Below are 26,416 nucleotides of genomic sequence, written 5' to 3'. Positions count from 1 at the left end.
TTTCAGCACTTGTTTCGAAAAGTATCACTTTTCAACATTTTTGTGATTTGAACGATTTATTGACAAAATACATGAAAATTTGACTTAAAATTTCACTCAATGGGTGTTTTTCGGAATTGCAAAAAATGTTGTATGGAACTCGTTACAAAACTTGATTTTTTCAGCACTCGTCGTATTTATCCAACTCGGTGAACCTCGTTGGATAAATGTACGACTCGTGCTGAAAAAATCCTCTTTTTGCAACTTGTTGCATAAACTACTATTAAACTCGCACTTAAAAGCATGAAATTTGGAAAACGGTGAACTATTTTGCTGTTCAGTTTTTATTCTATTATTTCCGAAACTAATCAAAAACATTCAAATATTGTACAGAAACATGGTTAAAACAGCTGATACAATTCGCCCCATGTGTACCGTTTCGCTCCAAATGACGGTACACTTAAAAATATATGGTGAAGCGTGTTTTAGTGCCCTAAAACATATAAAAATAATTCAATAATTTTAAAAACATGTTTTTGCAAGTTTAGTTTTAGTGATAAAAGTAAAATAACAGTTTTTTTTAACAGGGAATGTTATGACTAAACATTGAAAAAAAGGGTTGATTTTATAAAAATTACAAAATATTAAAAAGTAGTTAACGAGGTTGTTTATCGATAAAATTATCGTCGATAATATTATCGTATGACGATAACGATAATGGTTATCTTTATCGTCGGCATGATAACGAAAATCTATCGTTATCGTTATTTCGAAAATTCTATCGGCGAAAATCTAATAGTAGCAAGTTTCAAGTCAAAATATGTACTCAAAATTGTTCACAAAATACCTTATTTTTTCGAAAGGACTCAAATTTTCAAAATTTGTAATAAAAAAACTAAATTAAACGAAGCGAAATTTTGTATGCTTTTTTTCACTTTATTAGAGTTTTTTTTTGGGAAATGCTAAAATTTTCACAAAAAACCGTATTTTTTCGAAACTACTCAAATTTTAAAAATTTGCAATAAAAAAACAAAGTCATACGAAGCGAAATTTTTTTCACTTTATTAGAGTTTTTTCTGGAGAATACTAAAATTTTCACAAATTACCGATTTTTTTCGAAAATACTCAAATTTTTAAACTTTACAATATGGGTATCAAACGAAGCGACATTTTGTATGCTTATTCACTTTATTAGTGTTTTTATTTGAAAATTCCAAAATTTTCACAAAATACAGTTTTTTCGAAATTACTCAAAATTTTACAATATGCAATATGGGTATCAAACGAAGCGAAACTTTGTATGCTTTTTTCACATTATTAGAGTTTTTTTGAATACTAAATTTTTCACAAATTACCGTATTTTTTTCGAAAAATGCTCAAATTTTCAAAATTGGTACGAAACGAAGTAAAATTTGTTTTGCTTTTTCACTTTATAAGAGTTTTATTTTGTAATATATCTAGTTTTAAGCTTTCTCTATTTCTATCCCCTTTCCCTTGCAATTTTAGTAAGTTTTTTTTTTCTTATCTTTTTCTTACTTTCGGTAACCCCTCAACTACAAGCAACAATTGTTCCAAAATGGATTATGATGTAACACACAGCTGAAAGGAACTCCAAAACTCTGTTATGTATTCCAAAAGAACTTATTGTATATTGATAATTCACCAATAAAACCGAATTGAATTGAATATTTTGTAATATACCAAAATTTTCACAAAATGCCGTATTATAATAAACCCGAATTGAAATTGAAAATTGAGTTTTTTTTTAGAAAATTATAAAATTTTCACAAATAACCGTATTTTTCGAAAATAATCAAAATTTAAAAATATGCAATATGGGTATCAAACGAAGCGAAATTGCGTATGCGTTTTTCACTTTATTAGAGTTTATTGGAAAGTACTAAAATTTTCACAAAATAACCAAGCAAATTACCGTACTTTTTTTTCTAAATACAAACATTTTAACAAAATACCGTATTTTTTGAAAGTACTCAAATTTTCAAAATATGCAATATGGATTTCAAACGAAGCGAAATTTTACATGCTTCATAAATACATTCAAATTGTGAGTGCATCATATAACGGTATACGGTACTTTGTGTAAAATTTTAGTATTTTACAAAAAAAAAACTCTAATAAAGTAAAAAAGCAAACAAAATTTCGCTTCGTTTGATACCCATATTGCATATTTTGAAAATTTGAGTACTTTCGAAAAATACGGTATTTTGTTGAAATGTTTGTATTTAGAAAAAAGTACGGTAATTTGCTTGGTAATTTGTGAAAATTCTAGTACTTTCCAATAAACTCTAATAAAGTATTGCATATTTTTAAATTTGAGTATTTTCGAAAAATACGGTTATTTGTAAAATTTTATTATTTAAAAAAAAACTCAATTATCAATTTCAATTCGGGTTTATTTGTGATTAATCAAGTTGCAATGAGATCATTTAGGTACATAACAGGGTTTTGGAGTTCCTTTCAGCTGTGTGTTACATCCTAGTTCAATCGAAGGCATTATTACTTATAACTATTGAATAGACAAGAGTAAGAAAAAGTTTTCTAAAAAGAAAGAAAAGAAATACTCTAATAAAGTGAAAAGCATACCCTTTTTTGATGCACATATTGAAAATTATGAAAATATGAGTACTTTCGAAAAATACGATATTTTGTAAACAATTTTGAGTGCATATTTCACTTTGAAACTAACTACATTTTCAAAAACTATATTTTTAGTGAAAGCATTGAAAATTTAACATGATATGGTTGACAGAATTATCGAAATAACGAAAACGATAGAACTATCGTTATCGTTATCGAGCCTCGATAATTTTATCGTTAACAGGTAGTTAAGTTAGTTACAAATAGTTAAGAATCCACAAAACTGACTAGCGATGAACGAATGAGTCAGTAGGCACTCAAGAAAACCAGTTCAACAGTTCATCTGGAGCAAAACCCATCCATGTCTAACATCGCAAATAACATGAACCGGCTCACCGACCGCACAGCTGCGCGTCCTTCCTGATCGAGTCTTTAAAAGAACAACGCAGTTCGTGCCAAAACCATAACCAGAATGCATCGTTCAACGTTGGCAGCGCTGCTCGCTATAGCAACTGCAGCAGTCATCCAATTAGTGTTGGCAGCAATCGGTGATCGATACGCGTTCGAACGAGTTCTTCCTGAGCCGCGCACTTGCATCCAAGATGGTTGTATTCAGGGAAGATTTTTCGACGGCCTGGAGGGGGACCAGTACGAGGGATATCTTGGAGTTCCTTTCGCTAAGCCTCCGGTAGGCAAGTTGCGATTCAAGGTTAGTACATTATTTGAAGGGGTATGAAGGGATTGTTAGTTAAGTGATTGATTTCAGAATCCCGTCCGGAATGAGCCCTGGAGTGGAGACTACGACGCCACGTGGGAACGCAGTCGATGTCTGCAGAAGAACGATCTTCGCCCGAATCAAACGGTGCAGGGCAGCGAAGATTGTCTGTACTTGAACGTGTTCCGGCCGAGGAATGTCACCGGTCCTCTTCCGGTGATCTTCTACATCCACGGAGGGGGATACGCTTCCGGATCAAACTCGATGGCTGAGTTTGGACCGGAAAGATTCATGGACATGAAGAAGGTCATTCTGGTGATTCCACAGTATCGACTGGGAGTCTTTGGATTCCTGTCAACCGAAGATCGCATTTCTCCGGGGAACTACGGCTTGAAGGATCAATTGTTTGCGTTGCGGTGGACTCAACGGAACATCGCGCACTTTGGCGGTGATCCGAATCTTGTAACGATCGTGGGTCAAAGTGTTGGTGGAAGTTCCGTGCAGTACCACATGATGTCCCCGCAGAGCAAGGGACTATTCGCGAGGGCCGTTAGTATGAGTGGAAGTGCACTTAGCTTCTGGAACTATAACGTCAACCACTTGGTTCTGGCTCGACGCCAAGCAGACGCAGTTGGCATCCAGAACGTTGAGGTTATGACTACGAAACAGCTTGTCGAAGCGCTGAGAGAGGTGGATGGTCTCGAGCTGGCTAAAAGTATTGACAAGTTGAAGTACTTTTACGTTCACGATATTACTCTATACCATCCAACTGTGGAGCGTTACGTGGATGAAGAAACGTTCATCAGTGAAGATCCGCGGGATTTGTGGGCCGCAGGCAGATATCACAAGGTTCCATATACGATGGGTTTTGTTCCAAATGAAGCCGCATTTGCTTATGCGATCCTACTAACTAATAAAACATTGTTGAACGAGCTGAACGAAAACTCCTCCAAGTACATTCCACGAATCGTTGGCGTCCATGATCCAACGAGTGTTCAAATGTTGAAAGATCGATTCTTCCCGGATGGAACAAACGAACGATGGCTAACGGAGAAAAATGTTGGCAATTTACAAGATGTAAGTTACAATCTCATTCACATAAAAACCTACAAACTCAATCAATCAAATCTTCCAGCTGTTCTCCGAATCCTTCATCAAGCATGGCATTGAGTTGAGTGTCAAGCAAGCTGGCTCGTCCAAAACCCAGAGCTCACCCCTCAGTGTGTACTACTTCAACTTCAAAGGGCCGTACTCGCACTCCTATTACTACACCTACACCTACGGAGATTTCGGCATCGTTCACATCGACGATCTGATGTACCTGTTCCGGTCGACCGGGCTCTATCCTGACTTTGAGCGTGGGACGCCGGCGTGGTACGCGTCCAAGGTGTTTGTCGATTATTTCATCAACATTGCGTATGATGGGTAAGAAATAGATGCGTACAAGTTTTAGTTAGTTATTTAAAGTATGACATCATTTTGTTACAGGATTGTGGGGCCATCATGTACGGCTGAAAGCTGCGAGATGCTTGAATTTACCAACTACAACGATGTGGAAAGCCCGGGGTACCTGAAGGTGATTGATGGGTTTGACGAGGAAAAGTTTGCATTCTGGTATAACTTGTATGCTATGCAGAACTATTGAGAAGCAGCAAATTTTTGTAGATTAAGGTTTTGAATCAAAAAAAAATCTGATTTGTTATTTTGTTGAATAAATGTCGCCCCTCTCCTCCTTCGAAATAGGTCTGGAAAATCAGGAGCCATCAAATATTTTGAAGCAGGTTCAAAATGTCAATGGAATTCTTAGTGTAATTAACTGAAATGCGATGATTATCAAATCTGACATTTTGGCCTCTTTTTAAAATATTTGAAATTTTTGTAGAATTCCAACGTACATAGAAAACTAGTTCCAGGCCAACATATTTTGTTGTCGATACTTAAAAATTTTACAACACTTACAAGTTACAAAACATCTGATTTTTTGTTCATTCAAATGATGAAACAATTGAAATTTTTATGCTCTGTTTGTATTAATGTTTAGTATTTTTGCGTACTTTTATTTGGATAAAAATTTGTCCATGCTATTTTTAACGGAAGCCATTTGGTATCTTTTGTTTTCAAAGTTCCGAACTATTTTATATCGTGTTTTTTATCATTAAATTTGAATTCTGTGGCCCCACAATAATAAATTTGAGTGGTTTTATTTTACATTGAAATAATTTTGGGTTCAACATAAGACTGAGATTTTTTTTTCATGATACGAATGAATAAAATATGATTCGATTATCCGAAGTGGATTTCTTTCGTGGATTTCGGATGATCGATTCTGAACTGAAAATTGGTATCATGCTAATGCTATGCTAATGCTATGCTAATGCTATGCTAATGCTATGCTAATGCTATGCTAATGCTATGCTAATGCTATGCTAATGCTATGCTAATGCTATGCTAATGCTATGCTAATGCTATGCTAATGCTATGCTAATGCTATGCTAATGCTATGCTAATGCTATGCTAATGCTATGCTAATGCTATGCTAATGCTATGCTAATGCTATGCTAATGCTATGCTAATGCTATGCTAATGCTATGCTAATGCTATGCTAATGCTATGCTAATGCTATGCTAATGCTATGCTAATGCTATGCTAATGCTATGCTAATGCTATGCTAATGCTATGCTAATGCTATGCTAATGCTATGCTAATGCTATGCTAATGCTATGCTAATGCTATGCTAATGCTATGCTAATGCTATGCTAATGCTATGCTAATGCTATGCTAATGCTATGCTAATGCTATGCTAATGCTATGCTAATGCTATGCTAATGCTATGCTAATGCTATGCTAATGCTATGCTAATGCTATGCTAATGCTATGCTAATGCTATGCTAATGCTATGCTAATGCTATGCTAATGCTATGCTAATGCTATGCTAATGCTATGCTAATGCTATGCTAATGCTATGCTAATGCTATGCTAATGCTATGCTAATGCTATGCTAATGCTATGCTAATGCTATGCTAATGCTATGCTAATGCTATGCTAATGCTATGCTAATGCTATGCTAATGCTATGCTAATGCTATGCTAATGCTATGCTAATGCTATGCTAATGCTATGCTAATGCTATGCTAATGCTATGCTAATGCTATGCTAATGCTATGCTAATGCTATGCTAATGCTATGCTAATGCTATGCTAATGCTATGCTAATGCTATGCTAATGCTATGCTAATGCTATGCTAATGCTATGCTAATGCTATGCTAATGCTATGCTAATGCTATGCTAATGCTATGCTAATGCTATGCTAATGCTATGCTAATGCTATGCTAATGCTATGCTAATGCTATGCTAATGCTATGCTAATGCTATGCTAATGCTATGCTAATGCTATGCTAATGCTATGCTAATGCTATGCTAATGCTATGCTAATGCTATGCTAACGCTATGCTAATGCTATGCTAATGCTAATGCATAACACATTCAAAAATTGCAAAAAATAATACTAAAGAATCATTTTCAAAACAACATTAAATTTTTCCTCTAAAAATGGTTTAAAAAAATGCGGCGCAAAAAAATCGTGAATTTTACTTTTTTAGATAAAAGAGCAATACCGTCATCTGGGTTGAATCGGACACATGGGGCGAATTGGGACAGTTGTTTTAGCCTTCTTACTGCACAATATTTGGCTATTATTGATTGGAACAGGTACATCATAGTATTGGATAGAATTCTTAATTTCAAGCTTTTAAGTGCTGTAAAACCTGCTGTCCCTATTTAGACATGACATGAAGGCAATTAATTTTGTTTTGTTGAATGACCCCTCAACTATCAAAACATAATCTTTTTATTACAATTTTAAACACTTTGCGTATCAAAATTATAAAAAAAATCAATCTGTTGAAACCGTTTCATTCGAAACCAAAATTCGAAACTGCCAGTAGTTTTGCATCGCATACAGCCTGTTCCAAAAGTCAAACTTGTCCTCGTCGAACCCATTGATCCGACCTTGCTCCACAGGGTTAGCCGCGTCCTGCGAATTTTTAAATTCCAGCAACTGGCAGCTTTCGACGGTACAGAGTGGTCCCGCCGTTCTGAAATGAATTAATTTTCGCAATTAAAATTAAGGTCACTTTTTCGTGAAGAAGCATTACCCATTATAGGCGATTTCAACAAAATAGTCCACAAACGCCTTCGCCATGTACCACGCCGGCGATTGCGGCTCAAAGTCCGCAAAGAGTCCGCTCGCCTTGAACAGGTACAGCAGCTCGTCGGCGTGGCCGATCCCGAAATCCCCGAACGTGTACGTGTCGTAGTACGACTGCGAGTACGGTCCCTTGAAGTTGAAGTAGTAAACGCTCAAGGGGGGCGCATTTTGGTCTTTCAAAGCGAGGACTTGCTTCACGGTGAGTACGATTCCGTGGTAGAACAGTCCCTCACTGACCATCTGAAAGATTTTTGGAATTGATAATGATTTGAGTTCATTTAAACTTTGCTGATACTTGCAATTGTCAAATTATCCAGATTTTGCTCCGTAAGCCACTGCTCGTCGTTTCCATCGGGGAAGAATCGGTCCTTTAGCAATTGAACACTGGCAGGGTGATTCGCTCCAACAAGTTGTGGGATAAATTTGGCAGAGTTATTGTTCAGCGTGTTGAGCAATGTCAGGTTCGTTAGTATGATCGATGAGTAGAAGGATTCCTCGTTCGGTAGAAATCCAATCGTATTCGGGACAGGTTCGTATCGACCGGATTCCCACAGCAATCGTGGATCTTCACTGATGAACGTGTCCTGATCGACGAATCGCTCTACCGTCGGATGATAAAAAGGGATTGGATGCACGTAGAAGTACTTCAGCTTGTCAATACTCCTGACCAACTCAATCCCATCCACCTCTCTAAGCGCATCGACGAGCTGATACGTAGACAGGCTCGTAGCGTTTACGATCCCAACTGCTTCCGCGTGACGTCGGGCCAGGTCCAGACGATCGATGTTGTAGTTCCAGAAGCCAAGCGCATTTCCACTCATGCTAACAGCCCTGGCGAACAGCCCCTTGCTCTGAGGGGACATCATGTGATTCTGCACGGCACTTCCACCAACACTGTTTCCCATCAAGGTCACAAGATTCGGATCACCACCAAAGTGCGCGATATTCCGTTGAGTCCACCGCAACGCAAACAGTTGATCCTTCAAGCCGTAGTTCCCTGGAGAAGCGCGATCCTCCGTAGACAAGAATCCAAAAATTCCCAATCGATATTGTGGAATCACCAGGATGACCTTCCCGGTGTCCATGAATCGATCTGGTCCAAATTCCGCCATCGAGCTAGACCCAGCGCTGTATCCTCCACCGTGGATAAAGAATACAACCGGAAGGGGCCCGGTGACGTTCTTCGGTCGGAACACGTTCAAGTACAGACAATCTTCACTGCCCTGCACAGTTTGCTGAGGAAAGATGTCGTTCTTCTGCAGGCATCGGCTGCGTTCCCACGTGGCGTCGTAGTCCCCATCCCAGGGATCGTTCCGTACGGGATTCTGTGAAGAACAACTCAAGTAATAGTCCCTTACACAAATTTGAAAGATTACTTACCTTGAAACGCAACCAACCAACGGGAGGCTTTGCAAAAGGAATCCCAAGATATCCCTCGTACTGATCGTTTCCAATTCCGTTGAAGAACTTCCCCTGTAGGCAGCCATCCTGGATGCATAGTCTCGGTTCTGGCAGAACTCGTTCGAACGCGAATTGGTCCCCGATGGCAGCGTATCCACGCTCGAGAACGGTTGCAGCAATGGCAACGAGAGCTAGCAGCCGTAAAGTGTATTTCATGTTGTCGATGTGGTTTGATTTTATTTTATTGCGTGAAGTGGTTTTATACGTTCAATAAAATGCGTTTGAAGGACGTCTGGTTGAGTTAAATGTGTGATCATGTTATAGTTGTTTCTTGAACTTATGTCAATCAAATATATTTTAAAGCATTAAATTTAATATAACTGAAGGAAGCATATGTGATGTGAATACATCCAAGAGAAATCTCTATCTATCTACAAAAAATGTGCAAACAAGTTTCCATCAAAAATTGCCCACAAAATGTCCAACAAATTTGTTTTTAATTTTGCTTACACGTTTCAAAGATTTTTTTCTATAAATATTAAATTTTACATTTTACATTTTACATTTTACATTTTACATTTTACATTTTACATTTTACATTTTACATTTTACATTTTACATTTTACATTTTACATTTTACATTTTACATTTTACATTTTACATTTTACATTTTACATTTTACATTTTACATTTTACATTTTACATTTTACATTTTACATTTTACATTTTACATTTTACATTTTACATTTTACATTTTACATTTTACATTTTACATTTTACATTTTACATTTTACATTTTACATTTTACATTTTACATTTTACATTTTACATTTTACATTTTACATTTTACATTTTACATTTTACATTTTACATTTTACATTTTACATTTTACATTTTACATTTTACATTTTACATTTTACATTTTACATTTTACATTTTACATTTTACATTTTACATTTTACATTTTACATTTTACATTTTACATTTTACATTTTACATTTTACATTTTACATTTTACATTTTACATTTTACATTTTACATTTTGCATTTTACATTTTACATTTAAAATTTTACATTTTACATTTTACATTTTACATTTTACATTTTACATTTTACATTTTACATTTTACATTTTACATTTTACATTTTACATTTTACATTTTACATTTTACATTTTACATTTTACATTTTACATTTTACATTTTACATTTTACATTTTACATTTTACATTTTACATTTTACATTTTACATTTTACATTTTACATTTTACATTTTACATTTTACATTTTACATTTTACATTTTACATTTTACATTTTACATTTTACATTTTACATTTTACATTTTACATTTTACATTTTACATTTTACATTTTACATTTACAATTGTTTTAGTTTTTAGTTTTTAGTTTTTAGTTTTTAGTTTTTAGTTTTTAGTTTTTAGTTTTTAGTTTTTAGTTTTTAGTTTTTAGTTTTTAGTTTTTAGTTTTTAGTTTTTAGTTTTTAGTTTTTAGTTTTTAGTTTTTAGTTTTTAGTTTTTAGTTTTTAGTTTTTAGTTTTTAGTTTTTTGTTTTTAGTTTTTAGTTTTTAGTTTTTAGTTTTTAGTTTTTAGTTTTTAGTTTTTAGTTTTTAGTTTTTAGTTTTTAGTTTTTAGTTTTTAGTTTTTAGTTTTTAGTTTTTAGTTTTTAGTTTTTAGTTTTTAGTTTTTAGTTTTTAGTTTTAGTTTTAGTTTTTAGTTTTTAGTTTTTAGTTTTTAGTTTTTAGTTTTTAGTTTTTAGTTTTTAGTTTTTAGTTTTTAGTTTTTAGTTTTTAGTTTTTAGTTTTTAGTTTTTAGTTTTTAGTTTTTAGTTTTTAGTTTTTAGTTTTTAGTTTTTAGTTTTTAGTTTTTAGTTTTTAGTTTTATTTTTTATTTTTTATTTTTTAGTTTTTAGTTTTTAGTTTTTAGTTTTTAGTTTTTAGTTTTTAGTTTTTAGTTTTTAGTTTTTAGTTTTTAGTTTTTAGTTTTTAGTTTTTAGTTTTTAGTTTTTAGTTTTTAGTTTTTAGTTTTTAGTTTTTAGTTTTTAGTTTTTAGTTTTTAGTTTTTAGTTTTTAGTTTTTAGTTTTTAGTTTTTAGTTTTTAGTTTTTAGTTTTTAGTTTTTAGTTTTTAGTTTTTAGTTTTTAGTTTTAGTTTTTAGTTTTTAGTTTTTAGTTTTTAGTTTTTAGTTTTTAGTTTTTAGTTTTTAGTTTTTAGTTTTTAGTTTTTAGTTTTTAGTTTTTAGTTTTTAGTTTTTAGTTTTTAGTTTTTAGTTTTTAGTTTTTAGTTTTTAGTTTTTAGTTTTTAGTTTTTAGTTTTTAGTTTTTAGTTTTTAGTTTTTAGTTTTGAGGTTTTTAGTTTTTAGTTTTTTGTTTTTTGTTTTTAGTTTTTAGTTTTTAGTTTTTACCCAGGCTCATTAATTATACCTATGCTACCGGAAAACATAACAAAATAGTGCGTGCGTAGTCACTCAGCTGATCATGCGTTAATCAACTCTACTGATATTAAACGCATTAATTACCTGCACGTCAAATTGCACTACAGAACGTCTTAAGCGTACCCCAGACGTCTATAAAACCACCACTTTAATCGATTCAACACTCTTAAAATGATCAGCCCATCGTTAGCACCACTTTTTGCCCTGTTGATTGTGGCCGGTCACTTGGATCGTGGACTCGCCGCCATCGGGGACCAGTTCGCGTTCGAGCGGGTTTTTCCCGAGCCACGAACCTGCATCCAGGATGGGTGCCTTCAGGGGAGGTACGACAGCGACTTGGAAGGGCGTCCGTACGAGGCCTATCTGGGGGTTCCTTTCGCAAAGCCACCCGTTGGACGGTTGCGGTTTAGGGTGAGTCGGGACTTTGACTGGATTTGTGTGAGGGTTTGTAAGTAGGTCTGGTATTTACAGAATCCGGTTCAAAACGATCCCTGGGAGGGGGATTACGACGCCACGTGGGAACGCAGTCGGTGCCTACAGAAGAACGACTTCAAGCCTCAACAGACGGTCCAGGGCGGTGAGGATTGCCTGTACTTGAACGTGTACCGTCCGCGGAATGTCACCGGCCCACTTCCGGTGATCTTCTTCATCCACGGTGGAGCTTTTATCTCTGGGTCTAGCTCGATGGCGGAGTTTGGACCAGAGCGGTTCATGGAAACCAGGAAGGTCATCCTGGTGACTACACAATATCGTTTAGCTGTGTTTGGATTCTTATCTACAGAGGATCAGGCTTCTCCGGGAAATTACGGTTTGAAGGATCAACTGTTTGCGTTGAGATGGACTCAACGGAATATTGCGTACTTTGGAGGTGATCCAAAGCTGGTAACGATAACCGGTCAAAGCGCTGGAAGTAGTTCCGTGCAGCACCACATGATGTCCCCGCAAACTAGGGGACTATTTGCCAGGGCTGTTAGCATGAGTGGAAGTGCGCTTGGCTTTTGGCACTACGTCGTTGACAAGTTGGCACTGACGCGTCGGCAGGCTGAGGTCGTTGGAATAGCGAATGCAGCGGAACTGACTACGGAGCAGCTGGTTGAAAGGTTGAGGGAGGTTGATGGACTGGAGTTGGCTAGGAGCATTGACAAGCTGAAGGTTTTCTACGTGCATCCGGTCACGCTGTGGCAACCGACGGTGGAGCGTTACGTGGACGAGGATACGTACATGAGTGAAGATCCGAGAGTGTTGTGGGAGTCTGGGAATTACTACCCAGTGCCTTACACGGTTGGTCTGTTGGACAATGAAGGATCGCTGTACTCGTCAATCATACTGAGCAATAGAAGCCTGCTGAACGAGATGAACGATCATTCCGTGGAGTACATTCCGCTGATCGTAGGAGCGTATCACCCTACGAGTGTTCAAATGCTGAAGGATCGATTCTTCCCGGATGGAAGTGACGAAAGGTGGCTTACTGAGGAGAATCTGCCCAACTTTCAAAAGGTTAGTAATCGTCTAGTTTTTCCAAGAATTTTGACCAACTCAGGATGGTTTTCCAGATGGTAACCGAGGGAGTCTTCTACCACAGCATCCTAAAGACCATCAAGCAGAGCGTTGCGCTGAAATCCAGAACCTCACCGCTGAGTGTGTTTTACTTCAACTTTACCGGCCCGTACTCGCAGTCGTACCTCGACACGTACACTTACGGAGATTTCGGGATTGTTCACGCCGATGAGTTGCTGTACCAGTTCCGAGGTTCCGGAGTAGTGTCAGACTACCGGGTGGGATCACCGGCGTGGCACATGGCGAAGATTCTCGTGGATTATTACGTTGACGTTGCTTACAACGGGTATGAAGTGTGGTTGTAGATGGTTGATGAAGTGTTTCTTGAACGTACTTTTGTTTCAGGATTGCGGGACCTCTTTGCACAGCGGAAAGCTGTCAGCTGCTGGAGTTTACGAACTCCGATAATCCGAACAAACCTGTAGCTCTGGATTTGATTGATGGATTCGATGAAGAAATGTTTACATTTTGGGATAAGCTGTACGCGTTGCAAAACTATTGAACCTAAATAAACTAATTGATTGAAACCACCTTAAACAACTACCGGCTTACCGGCTTCTCCGGCGTGTTCTGCGTGCCCTGCATAGCTCATTTAAAGAACATCAGTTAACAGCTCGTTCAAGTTAGTCCAAGCATGAACTACCGACTGTTTGCAGTGTTTCTCGTCGCTGGTCTCGAACGCGGACTAGCTGCCGTTGGAGATCGTTACGCGTTCGAGCGAGTTCTTCCCGAGCCAAGAGTTTGCATCCAGGATGGGTGTCTTCAGGGCAAGTACTTCAACGGTCTCGATGGAGGCCGGTACGAGGGATATCTTGGAGTTCCTTTCGCGAAGCCACCGGTTGGGAAGTTGCGATTCAAGGTTAGTCGAACTTTCAAATTAGTATGAAGGACTATTAGTTGAGTAAATCTTTAAAGAATCCGGTTCGGAACGATCCCTGGGTTGGAGACTACGACGCCACGTGGCAGCGAAGTCGCTGTCTGCAGAAGAACGACATACGACCCCTTCAAACCGTGCAGGGCAGTGAAGATTGTCTGTACTTGAACGTGTTCCGACCGAAGAACGTCACCGGACCCCTTCCGGTGATCTTCTTCATCCACGGTGGAGCATTCGCTGCCGGTTCCAGCTCGATGGGCGAGTTTGGACCTGAGCGGTTCATGGACACCGGGAAGGTCATCCTGGTGATTGCACAGTATCGATTGGGCGTTTTTGGATTCCTGTCAACCGAGGATCGCGCTTCTCCGGGGAACTACGGCTTGAAGGATCAGTTGTTTGCGTTGAGGTGGACTCAGCGGAACATCGCGTACTTTGGCGGTGATCCGAATCTTGTAACGATCGTGGGTCAAAGCGCTGGCAGCAGTTCGGTGCAGTACCACATGGTATCGCCGCAGAGCAAGGGATTGTTCGCGCGAGCTGTCAGTATGAGTGGTAGTGCGCTTGGGTCACGGTATTACTCCGTAGATCAGCTAGCACTAGCTCGACGGCAAGCGGAGGCAGTTGGAATCTCCAACGCATCGAGCTTGTCAACGGAGCGGCTGGTTGATGCTCTGAGGGAGGTTGATGGACTGGAGTTGGCTAGGAGTATTGACAAGCTGAAGTACTTTTACGTTCACCCGATTCTTCAGTGGCATCCGACTATTGAGCGTTACGTAGACGAAGAAACGTTCATCAGCGAAGATCCGAGGGAGGTCTGGCGTTCGGGGAGGTATCACCAGGTTCCGTATACGATGGGATTCCTACCGAACGATGGAGCGTATACTTCGGCGATTCTACTGAGCAACAGCAGTTTATTGAACGAACTGAACGAGAACTCCGCGGATTACATTCCTCGACTTGTTGCGGTCAATCATCCCACAAGTGTTCAAATGCTGAAGGATCGATTCTTCCCGGATGGATCCAACGATCGCTGGTTAACGGAGAAGAATGTCGGCAATCTGGAGACGGTAAGTCTGTTTTGACAAAATCTCTCCAATCCAAAGCCACATCACCTTTTTCAGATGCTCTCCGAGGGACAAATCATCCACGGTGTGGTCCTCGGCGCAAAGCAGATCCTCGCGGTGAACAATCGAACCGCACCGCTGAGTGTGTATTACTTCAACTTTAGGGGACCGTACTCGCAGTCGTACTACAACAGCTATACGCAGGGTGATTTCGGAGTCAGTCACGCCGACGAGCTGCTGTACCTGTTTCGGGCGTCCGAGTTGTTTCCCGACTTCAAGGTGGGATCACCGGCGTGGTATACGGCGAAGCTGTTTGTGGAGTATCTCGTCTACATTGCTTACAATGGAGTTGCTGGCCTTCCCTGTACTGCTGATAGCTGTCCGTTGCTTGAGTTTACAAACTCAGAAGACGTGAGCAGGCCGGTTAAGTTGAACCTAATCGATGGGTTTGATGAGGAGAAGTTTGCTTTTTGGAGCAATTTGTACGCAGTACAGAATTCTGTTAGCACTTGATATCTTTCAATAAACAAAACAAAGGTTAACTTACTTGTTTTGAGCTGTATCAACCTGTAAGTGATCACCGATCTTCAAATCGTAAGTGAAGTCGTTGAAGCGGAACTCTGCGCGTTCAACAAGCTGACGTTCGCGTGGTAGACCGGTTGGCGCCGATCTGAGGAGTGAGCAGCAAGTAGTCGTAATGTTACGGTTGGTTGGTTAAGCTTCAGTGGTAGACAGAGTTTTAACAAAACTGCACTTGTAGATTTAAAAATCAAATCATTGATCTGAAACCGCAACTTTTACGTCTTGAACCAACTGATGCAGACATAATCAACAGATTAATCTTCGATTGGGATGTTGACCATCGCGGCCAAAAATTTATTACTGCCCCGTTCAGAATGTTCAGATTTCAGCAAATCTCGCCCGATCGCCATAAATCTTCCAACTTTTGGGCTCAAACCTCCGCTAGACCAGTTCGTCCATTCTGTGCCAAAGTCATTCAAATCTGCAACGGACCAAAGCCACCAGACAGGACCAGACGAAGACGCGAGAACAAACCAATAACATATTTTATTGACTGGAACTAAACATCCGGTCGCAAAAGACCGGAGCCAACTCCGGTGTGAGGGCTTTATTTGTCTTTGTTTGGTGGGGGGAAAAACTGAAGAAAGAGCTTTTCCTAGCGTATTGTCTTCATCAGTTTCTTAGCGCTGAAAGAAGTGAGAAGTCAGCACATAAAATTGTCCTTTTTGTGGTCTTCTCTACGGATCTTGGTGATATCTTGGGGGCAAACGGTGGGAAAGGGGGATATCTTGACCAACCAAGCAATGTATTACGGCAATTTGACACTTTTGTTTCACTATTTTCCAGGAAAAGAACTGTTGTTCTTTGTGTGACAAGGTGTTTTTGATTTTGATATTTTATTCAAAGTTGAACTCTGAGCAGCGATGGAATAATCGTGACAAGAAAGAAAATCACTCCCAAGCAAATCTCTTTGTCAAAGTATCTAAATTTATTTTTTCAGCGAGTCTCTGAAAGCTTTATTGCTTTTAAAATTAATACTATTGAGTCACCTGATTGTTTTTATTGTCGATTCAAAACGTAGCTCTGCCGTATCAAAAATAAAATAAGAAAGTTTATATGTTGTCTTCAAGAAATGTTCCTAACCACAAAAAGATAATTTCTATCGATCGGCGACGTTTTTCCCAGCTGGAAAAAAGAAGCTACATAAAATTCAAAATCAAAAAACCACCCACTTGAAGCCTCAAGCCTCGGAGGCCGGGGGGAGGCCTCCGCCTGACCCAGCTGACTGACAGACTGCGCGGCTTGGCTTTGGCCTTTGAAATCTCCAGCTCATCAAGAGATCTGATTTTAGATAAGCCACTCTCGAGAATCGCTGGCTGGTTGGATGTTTTGGAGGGCAGCAGTGAAAAGCTTTTTGCGGTTTGCTTAATAATGAGATGTTTTTCAGTCCTCCCATTTTGCCCACTACTTCTACTGCGAGATTATGTTGCAGCCCGTGAGCTATTATGTGCTGTACTCAAGACCAACAAACAACACACCGAGAGGGAGATCATCTCGGCGAGATACGATGCGTTGGCAAACACAGACCTCGGGCCAAGATCTTGTGGTGTCCTGCTGTTGCAGCTCTGGAGAATGCATTCATCTTGTACGTACAAGTTTGCTGTTGCTGCTCGGAGTACTTGGACTACCACCACAGAACAGGACACTCATCCCTGGGGGCTGAGTTTGGGCTTGGGTTTACTGCAGTTATGCGCTGTTCTCGGCTGTACCTCCCTCTGCTTTTGAGCTGCTGACCAGGAGGAATATTAATCAGTGTTGGGAGCAGACACTACATACTCCGGTGTAAACTGGGTTGCGCAGATTTTCAGAGATAACAAATGATGGCTGCAGCAGAGGGGTGTGGGAAAAGAGGGACCGTTTGAAACATTGCCACCGGGGTTGACGAATGAAAATACGTTACTTAAGTTGAACAAAGTCTAAACGCTGTAAAAGATAAAACAAAAAGCTGTAGAAGATATCATATATTCAAGTTGGAACAGTCCAGGCACGATTATCCGAAGGCCTTGCCAAAATTTCACTTCGGATAATCGAATAACAAAAAAAAAGTTTTTTCGTTGTCTTATTTTTGATTGTTGAGCTTAAGTATGACCCCTGAACTACGCTAAACTGCCCACCATTGAAAAAACGGCTAATATCCACTTTTGGCAAAAACGAGATATTAGCACCAGCTGGTAGAGGACGTTCCAACGCATCTTCTGGACCTTGAATTTTACTGAAATAATGTTTAGACTTGGCTGCCGATAAGAAAAACCAAACGGCTAATATGCCACTCTTATGGGAAATTGCCTTGACGGAGATTTTGTGACAAACACAAAAACGCGTTTTTCTCGGAATACTTGATTTGGCATAATAGCCGAATTTTCAATTATGGGCAGTACAGTAATCTAGAATTTTTACATCCAAGATGGCGGCCAAAATGGCGGTAGTGAAATATTGAAAAAATGCTTTTTTTAATTTGACAGGCAATCAACCATTCAAATTTGACTAGAATGGGGTCGCAGAACTCTGATTTGATGTTAAAAGCAAGTAAATAAAAAAAAATACGGAGATTTTGTTTTTTTTGTTCGTGATTCGATTATCCGAAGTCCCATACAAACCTTCGGATAATCGAACTTCGGATTATCGAAACTTTGGTTAATCGAGACTTCGGATAATCGAGTCTGGACTGCAATAGAAAGTGTGGAAACAATGTGGGATGGATTAAAAATATTTTTAAAAGTGATAGTGATAAGCTTATTATTTTTTATGGCAGAGACTTCTAAAATTAAAGAAACCATCTGAAAAATTGAAAATTAATTATTCAAACTTAATCATTTTACTGCCCCTTACTTTTTATCAATTTCAAACATATTTGTTCTTGGGTAGAAACATGATAGGAATTAAATGTATTATAATTTGTATTTTAAATAATTTCTAAATAAGTCAAACACCGCTAGTTGAATCTCTCGGGCCATTTTGGTAATTTTCACCAGAATCGATGGTCGCATGAGAGACATTCTTGAAAATTACTGTAATTTAAGTCCTCTTCCTTACATACATCCTTACAAGCGTGACTGTTGAAAGATTTTCTTCACTCCACACTAATCCCATGCAATAAATTTCCAGTACGATAATTTAAATATCATTTCTTGCGAAGTTAGATCATTTGTTCTTGTATGCTTTTGAACTTTTTTGCCTTCCTCATTAAGAAAGGCTATTAAATCACTCGAAAAATGAACTTCTTCATTTGACGTCCTAGACCCACCTTCACGTATACATAACGACTCAGAATCATGTTCTGAGCAAATGTCTGTGTGTGTGTGTGTGAGGGATGTTAATCGATAAATTGTCACTCGATCATCTCCTGACAGGCTGAATGGACTTTGACCATTTTGGTCTCATGCGTTCCGTTTTGATGTCCCTATAAATCATAAATCATGATGCTTAGTTAAGGACTTCAAAAGTTATGATAAAAAAACAATCCAATGCTTTTAAGGGATTTCAAATTCTTTGTCTTATTTAAAATCTTCTAGAAAAAATATGTTATTTATTGGTGTTACGAAGTTTCGACGCAAGATGGGTTTTATTATTTATTATTTTTTATTTTTCCGGCTCATATCAGAAATTTTTCTGGTTCTTCTGTACCCGACTCTCTCCGATTTCAATGAAACTTTGTATACATGTTATCCAAGGCTTATATAAGCCATTTTTGTGTATATGGAGCCAGTTGCACTCGAAATGACATTTGAGATGGGCGTATGTTACTAAAATATTTTTAAGTCAGAGGTTAGTATGAGCACACACTTCAACTTTTTTTAAATTCTTTTTTCATGGCATTAAAATATACATTTTCACCTACTTTCAAAACAAATTTGAAGATATTTGGTTGCATCGTTGCCGAGATATAGCAATTTCAAGTTAGCAGTTTCAAAAAACGGGTGCCACGATATCTCAACACTGTCTTGACCAAATCGGCTCAAAATGTTGGTAAAGACTCGTTAAACCGATTCCGTGTGCATGACGTAGCCCGATTTTCAAAAAGCTTATTTTAGAAAAAGATAAAAATATTTTTGTGTTTTTCATATAAAAAATCGTCAGTTTTTGATTTTTGTATTTTTTTAAAAAGCTAATTTTAAAAATTGGGCTTCGTCATGCACACGAGATACATCTTGAGAGTCTTCACCTCAAATTTCAGCCAATTTGGTCCATCCCATCTCGAGATATCGTGGCACCCGTAAATCAACTCGGGGTTTAGAGAAAAACGCCAACAAAGTTTGACAGCCCGCTTTGCGCATGGCAAAATTTTGAACTTAAATCGTCTCTTACTCAGTTTAATCATGAAATATCTTCATGAAACTTTCAGGAGTGATTAATAATCATCTTTTGAGTGGATTTATCAAATAATCTGTAATATAAGATTTTGTGATTTTCTACATGTATGTAACCCCTTAAGTTTAGAAGTTAAGTTTTAAGGTCGCGATCATTTAAATCATTTAAATAGCCTAACTGACTCACGAAAAATGCAAGATGGTATGTCTCCTTTTAAAAAATAAAAATCATTCACTAAACTTGTTGAAAAGTGGTCTAAATATCAAAATTTTATTAGCTCGTCCGATTTCCCATAAAATAACTGATTGAATTGGACAATTTTCGTAGATTTTCCATACAAACGTCAAGCCAGTCGAGAACATGAACACTGATGAAGTCTGCAAGTAGTAGACGAAATACGTATCTGTCATGATATTAAAAATATATAGCGGAATTTAAACTAACAACTCGTCTCTTTGTATTCATATTAATGCATTCTGCCAAAACGCTCAACCAAACCACAACGTCAAGCCACCTTATTACACGCGATTCTATTTCGATTCCTACGAATCAATTTCCGAACCCAGCGCCATAAACCTAAATCAATACAGACGTTTGCGATCGGGCCGTCTATCGCCAACGGGCGGCAGCCACGTGTCTGGAGCTCCGTGGAATTTAATCAACGTTGATCGCCAAGGTAGCCGAGCGAAAAAATGAATTGCTTCAGCTGGAGGGCTTATTTCCCTTCTCAAAAAAGCTACTTTAGAGGGGTCGAGTAATTGTAAAGGGTCTATGATGCTTTGATAAAACATCGTTAGTAGCAAAGGTAAAACCCTTCCCAAAAGTGACGCTCGACTTTTCCACACCACTGACCAAACTAGGGTCGCATCTGAAGAGTGTGCGCGAGTGTGTGTTCAGTCAGTTCCTAATTTCGGCACATTTCGTTTGAAGTTTCGAGCAGCATTAAGAAAAAAAGGACCAACAGCCAAGGGCAATGGATTTGCACCACCACCAAACCGGTGTGTAATGAGTTTACAATTTACTCCTCTTTTGTGTAGTCGTCGTCTCTCAATCAACACGTCCCAATCGAAGCAATGCTTTGTGGAGGGGTGCGGAAGACCTTTTCCTCCATAATAGGATATTTATCCCAGGGATAATCCGCTTTACCATTGTAGTTCTTCCTTTTGAGGACGAACCCTCGCGTGAATGTCACATTTTCACGCTTCCTTGGTGCGAAGACAACACCAGCTTTACTTCTCACTCTCATGAGGGGGAATTACACTCGAAAAAAAAGTGCGATTTGCTCTAAATAGTGGATCGTTATGTGCATTTTTATGTTACTTTTTGGAAGAAAGATAAATAAAAAAGAGGAGGGTTGCATTACAGTGCGGGTACTTTGTTGCATCTTTTTGAGGTTGAGGTTTGATGAAATCAGATCAGGGGGGTTTTATTTCGTTGAATGCTGATAGAATAGCTAATCCGATACATGATTGTGCTGGGTTGAATTGGTAAAACATACAAGTACCATGTGAAACTAGAAATGACGACATGTGTAACTGTATGATAAATTTGAGCTGAAGTTTGTATAGTGAAGCTTCATTCGCCTTAAAATTTATTTAATGGATCATTCGGATTTAATCGTCTGTGGTTGAATTGTAAATGGGTCATTCAATGCCAACTCACATGCAATTGGAAAAAGTTTCCCCGACCCGTCTTCAATTTGCGTGAAACTTTGTCCTAAGGGGTAATTTTGGTTCCTTACGAACTTTAGATTTTTTTTTTGTTTTTTTTTCTATAATCTAGTCCGATAAAAAATCTTTCCCCGCATTTAAACACAATCCAGCATGAATTGGCCAGAGCCAGACTAACTCTGACTGACTGGCTGGGGCAAAGTGTCTGGGCGTAGAACAGAAACCTCATCAGCTGGCGGTACAAAAATTTCCATAGCACCTCCATGGTGATAATAGACGGCGACGGCAGACACTCAAATCTAAGGATAAGATAAACTTTTCATCATCACACGTGCACAGTATGTACAACAACGATGAATTTCCCGCGGAAAATGGCCTAGATAAGGCAAATGTGTTGCGTGACTGGCTTTTCAAGTTTTTCTCAAGAGTGAAGGGAATTTAAAAAAAAAAAATGTTATGCCAAACTTAAAGTCTCTTATAATCTACTTAAGAACATGCAGAAAAGGTAAAACTAAATTAGCTGCTCCGAAATTTCCTTCCAGGTTCAACTAACGCCAAACTCAATCAACAAACCTGATCACCAATTCTTCTGCCATTAATTACTTATCAGGCCCCCAAATTAGCACCACCATCAAGGCAGCAGATCCGCGAATCGTTCAACGGACTTAATGAGCTCGAAAATGGTTGCCTCCGGGCTGCCTGGCTGCGCTGTCTCTTCCCAGAAGTGTCCAAACAGGTAGGATCTCGGCGAATCTCTAATTATCAGACCCGTGTTGTTTTGTCGCGCGCGCGCTCAAACAAACTTTCTGTTTGACGTGGGAGGTGGTTTATCGACACGTGGCACAGCAGTTGGGTGAAGGAGTTTCCCCCCTCCCCCCTCTTTGTTTTAGAGTAAGTAAATATTTGCGATCACTGACAGCGTGTTTATTAGTGAAATTCCATCGATAGGGAAAAAAAGACGTCCACATTAATGCAAAAAGTGACTGCAAGCATTTATTGATTAATTATGAAACATTTTCAAGGACAATAAGACATGTTTCTCATTAATTCCAGCTCTGATATCCAATCAAATCAATGTCAATTCGAGCGTGCTTAATCGGAATGAAGCGCGAGTGCCCGCGGAAATAATTAAACGCATGCTAACAGACTAGACAGGATAAATTCTGGGAAATTTAGCTCAATTAAGATGTGTTGCATTTTCAAGATCAAACGGATTAATTGAACACACAACTATTTGATTGAAATTTTAATCTGTCTGTGAACACAGAATTTTAATTAAAATGCAATATTGTGTTTCCTGAGTAAGATAAAAGATATAACAGTAAATGTATCAGCAACGTAAAAAAAATATTATAAACTCAGTTTATAAAACAAAAAAAAATGTAAATAAATCAGTTAAATTTACATCAAACAGATATTGCATTGTTAAAGACATCATCGTAAATCATGTTGATACTACAACTTAAATTTTTGGAAGCATCTTTAAAACGTCGTAACTTTAGCAAGTTCTGTTTGTTGCAGACGATAAATATAAAGAAAGCAAGTAATCTGTCGAGTTCAGAAATTGATTTCAGTTGAACAGGAGTTCTATAAAAACCAAACAAACCACGACTCGAGTTTTTGGGAGCACCTTTACGAAACATACCATAACTTACAAAGTAGCCTATTTAGCAGACGCCAAATTGGTAAAAAACAGGCAATATTTCGAGTTCAGAATTTTATTTAAATTGAACAGAATTTGTCCAAGAACTTGCAACCCGTTTCACCTTAAACTTAGTTTTTAGGTCTTTTGCGAAGCTCATTAGAGAGTCACACAAACTTTGGATACAGTCTTCAGAGAACTCCGTAAAAGTATCTTCAAAGTTTTTGAGGCCAATCTATTGATAAATGCCCGATTTTCAAAAAATGAACTAAGAAAAACTAATTTGGCAAAATGATTTCTTTATCATAGCGAAGCCAATCACAAAAATAGCTAAATTAATAGTAGTTTATGCAGCAAGGTGCAATCAGTAGACTTTTCTAGCACGAGTCGTACATGTATCCAACGAGGCTCTGCCAGAATTGCAAATTGGAAAAAAAATCATTGGAAATAGAAATATCTATTGAAATTTTAAACAATATACTGTAGACCAGGGGTGCTCAAAGTTTTTGGATGGCAGGCCAAATTTGAAGCCCAACTGAGCTTGCGGGCCAACTGAAAAAAAATGTTTATTTAAAAAAAAATTGATATTACAATCTATAAGACGGAAAATACATTGATGAGCTTATTTTTTTTTAAATTGTTCCAAGTCTTTTTGCATTTTGTCAATTAAATATTAGAAAACAAAAAAAAATAAAAAAATGTTTAAAAAAGCTTCTTATCAGTTGCTTCAAATTTATTGAAATCAACCAAACATAAAAATCGTTGCAAATAGGGGTTTCTACAATAATTCCTTCGATTTCATTAACATTTGAATACATTCTGGTTTGTCTGAATCAGATATTAGTCAGTTAAATTCATAACCCAAATGTCATGAGGTCGAATCCTGAGGGGAAAGGTTTCTAAGTGCAAAATAATGTTGAGGCTTAGCTCTGAAAAAAATGGTGCGTTATATCTTTTTAATTAGAATGGAATACCTAGGTTTTGCTATTTTTACAGTTTCTACTTTAATAAAATTAGAATGTTTTATAACTCATTTCCAAAAATGTTTGATATTTTTTTACGAAAATTACAACTTTTAATCACATTTTAACTTTTATTTAGAAAGATTTTTCAACATAATATCTGTTGCGTATAGTCTGGGTCAAAGCATGGATAAGCCATTTATTTGAAATGATTGTATATAAAAGACACAATTAATGTTGTAGTTAGGCAATTTTATGTGTGCCTAATATAATACAAGTTTTTTTTAAATAAAAACATAAAAAAATGGTTCGCAAAAAAGCTTATACTAAACCTATGTAAATAAATTATAAAAACATTTTACATTTGGGTCAAAGGGCATGGTCTTTCAAAATGGGTCCGCGGGCCACAAAAAATCACCTCGCGGGCCACGTTTGGTCACCCTGCTGTAGACTTTTTAGAGTAAATTGTTAAACATTTGTTACCATTGTATTTTTTTTTTGCTTTTTACAAATTTTTAATTTTAGACCACGGAATGAAAAAAGACCTCAAAACTAGGCATTTTTTTTTTCTCTTTTTTCTCAGGAATTCAATCATAATTTATCTAAAAGCAGCACAATTGTAACAATATAAAAAAGTATTTTGCGATATTTTTTCGATTGGAACTTAGACTTAAAATTTTAAATCTTATTTGGGACTAAAAGGGATAGGGTTCTTGTCCTTGACCAGAGCAAGGGGACAAAACTTTAGATAAAATTTGTGCGAGCCCTAGCTAGTCATATTTTTACAAAAACTTCTTTGTCCAATTATTTGAAAACATTTTTACATTAATAAATAAAACAGATTTCAGGCCTTTAAACGGTTAGGTTCCCTTGCAATTTTAGTCCCATGCAATCTTAGTTAGTCTTTTATCTTAATTTTTCTTACTTTTATTAATTTCTTAGTTAAAAGCATGGATTATGATGTAACACACAGTTGAAAGGAACTCCATTACTCTGTTATTTACTGCAAATGCACTTATTGTATCATGATTATTAACCAATAAAACTGATTTGAAAGCGATCTGCCTTTCAAGCCGCAACGCGTGAAGGAAGGAAGGAAGGCTCTTCCAACAAGACCCCCAGGAGATCATCAACATCCATCAAGACGAAGAACAATAGATCTCGGATCTATAAATACACGCACGGCTCCGTGATGGCAAGGCCGATTGAGCCAGTTAGGGTATAGGTTAAGATAGAGGACAAAGAATAATAAAAACTGATTTGAAGTAGAAAAAATAACGGTTAGGTTGCTGAATCAAAAATTATAAAACAAAATTCTGACTGTTAAAAAAAACATTCAAATACCACAAAATAGACAAAAGCTAGTATTATATTTTCATGAATTCGTAGATAGATACTATTGGCCAGTAATGGAATCATAACATAATTTAATTTTTCGTTTGGGAAGTAACCATTTTATCATCAGTGAAATCAGAATTCCTCCTGATAATCGTGAAAATATTTTTTGAGTTTTATTTTACAGATATTCTGTGCTTGAGAAAAGAGAGGGTTTTCAAATTCACTTTTCAAAAAGATTGTTTTTCCTCCTCTTTGTGTAACAATATTTGTATTGACCTAATAGAATGAAAAGTTAAACAAGTTCAATGTTTCCATTCCTCATACCTATCTTAACCAAAACACATATTTGTGCTCACTGCAACTGACTGACCAAAATACCGAAAATAAAAGCAATGAAATTACAGGGGTGGGAGAAAACACGGTCTAACGAGTGAAACTAATCTTCCAGCTTTAGCTAGTACATGGTACCAGGATGGTGCTTTGAGCAGCTCAACTAGTTGAGAGCAGAACATCCCCCCTTTCCTCCACAGGAGCTGGGTTTTAGGAGGTGCATTAGTTTGCGGTCAGACGAGCTGGATGCACTGCACAATGCACGTGGTGTGGCTAAACTAAACTAGGGCAAGCGCTTTGAAAAATCCCAAACAAACAAGTGGATTAAAAGTTTACTCATTTTGGCCGATGAAGCTCGGTTTGAGGCAAGTTTGAGGTGTGTGTTTTAGGAAATGAAGTTGGTGGAATTTTACAGTGCAATTTGCATTTCCTGTTTTCAATTTTCATGAGTGCTGTAAATTTATCAAATCCAAGTAGCCGACGAACATTCCATCCAACCAACTGTCACACAAAATGGCCGAAATAAAATTTCTCGATCAGGCCCTCGACTTGTGTGTCTCCCTCGAGCAGGACCTCCAGAGTTCACTGGACTTCCTGGCCCACCTTCGGCGAACCCACTCGGGAGATCTGGATCCCAGCAGCAGCCAGGAGACCCTACACAGTGCCATCTCGTCGTGTGGTGACTTGAGCTCGCTGAACAGTTTGGAGGATCTGGCCAGTTTGGATGCCGCGGTGGTCTCAG

At 37.7% G+C, this 26,416-nt stretch overlaps 5 protein-coding genes across 5 annotated transcripts in view; 3 read left to right on the top strand and 2 right to left on the bottom strand.

The window, feature by feature from the left end:
• The first annotated feature begins 2,939 nt into the window (after positions 1–2,939).
• On the top strand, positions 2,940–4,937 carry LOC120424082 (juvenile hormone esterase-like). The gene is made up of 4 exons (XM_052708435.1): positions 2,940–3,286; positions 3,344–4,369; positions 4,428–4,717; positions 4,781–4,937. The coding sequence occupies exons 1-4, from the start codon at positions 3,050–3,052 to the stop codon at positions 4,935–4,937; spliced, it is 1,710 nt and encodes a 569-aa protein (XP_052564395.1). The 5' UTR covers positions 2,940–3,049.
• A 2,246-nt stretch (positions 4,938–7,183) lies between these two features.
• On the bottom strand, positions 7,184–9,115 carry LOC120424083 (juvenile hormone esterase-like). The gene is made up of 4 exons (XM_039588097.1): positions 8,879–9,115; positions 7,798–8,823; positions 7,446–7,738; positions 7,184–7,385 (listed from the first exon to the last, which is right to left on the bottom strand). The coding sequence occupies exons 1-4, from the start codon at positions 9,113–9,115 to the stop codon at positions 7,184–7,186; spliced, it is 1,758 nt and encodes a 585-aa protein (XP_039444031.1).
• Positions 9,116–11,518: 2,403 nt separating this feature from the next.
• On the top strand, positions 11,519–13,406 carry LOC120424078 (juvenile hormone esterase-like). Its single transcript, XM_039588093.2, has 4 exons — positions 11,519–11,758; positions 11,819–12,844; positions 12,901–13,190; positions 13,250–13,406. The coding sequence occupies exons 1-4, from the start codon at positions 11,519–11,521 to the stop codon at positions 13,404–13,406; spliced, it is 1,713 nt and encodes a 570-aa protein (XP_039444027.2).
• Positions 13,407–13,538: 132 nt separating this feature from the next.
• On the top strand, positions 13,539–15,355 carry LOC128093046 (juvenile hormone esterase-like). The gene is made up of 3 exons (XM_052708495.1): positions 13,539–13,763; positions 13,820–14,845; positions 14,900–15,355. Exons 1-3 carry the CDS (start codon positions 13,539–13,541, stop codon positions 15,353–15,355), a joined length of 1,707 nt encoding a protein of 568 aa, XP_052564455.1.
• Positions 15,356–17,531: 2,176 nt separating this feature from the next.
• LOC120428233 (zinc finger protein 39-like) overlaps positions 17,532–26,416 on the bottom strand; it is a 487,119-nt gene continuing 478,234 nt past the window's right edge. Inside the window, exon 5 of the mRNA XM_052707346.1 lies at positions 17,532–17,800. Within this exon, the coding sequence (XP_052563306.1) occupies positions 17,790–17,800 (11 nt within the window). The 3' untranslated portion in view covers positions 17,532–17,789. The remainder of the gene's footprint in view (positions 17,801–26,416) is intronic.

The sequence above is a fragment of the Culex pipiens genome, chromosome 2 (assembly GCF_016801865.2).
Source record: "Culex pipiens pallens isolate TS chromosome 2, TS_CPP_V2, whole genome shotgun sequence".
NCBI lineage: Eukaryota > Metazoa > Arthropoda > Insecta > Diptera > Culicidae > Culex > Culex pipiens.
Note: the sequence above shows the minus strand (reverse complement) of the source record. Positions and strands in the feature narration are given on the sequence as shown.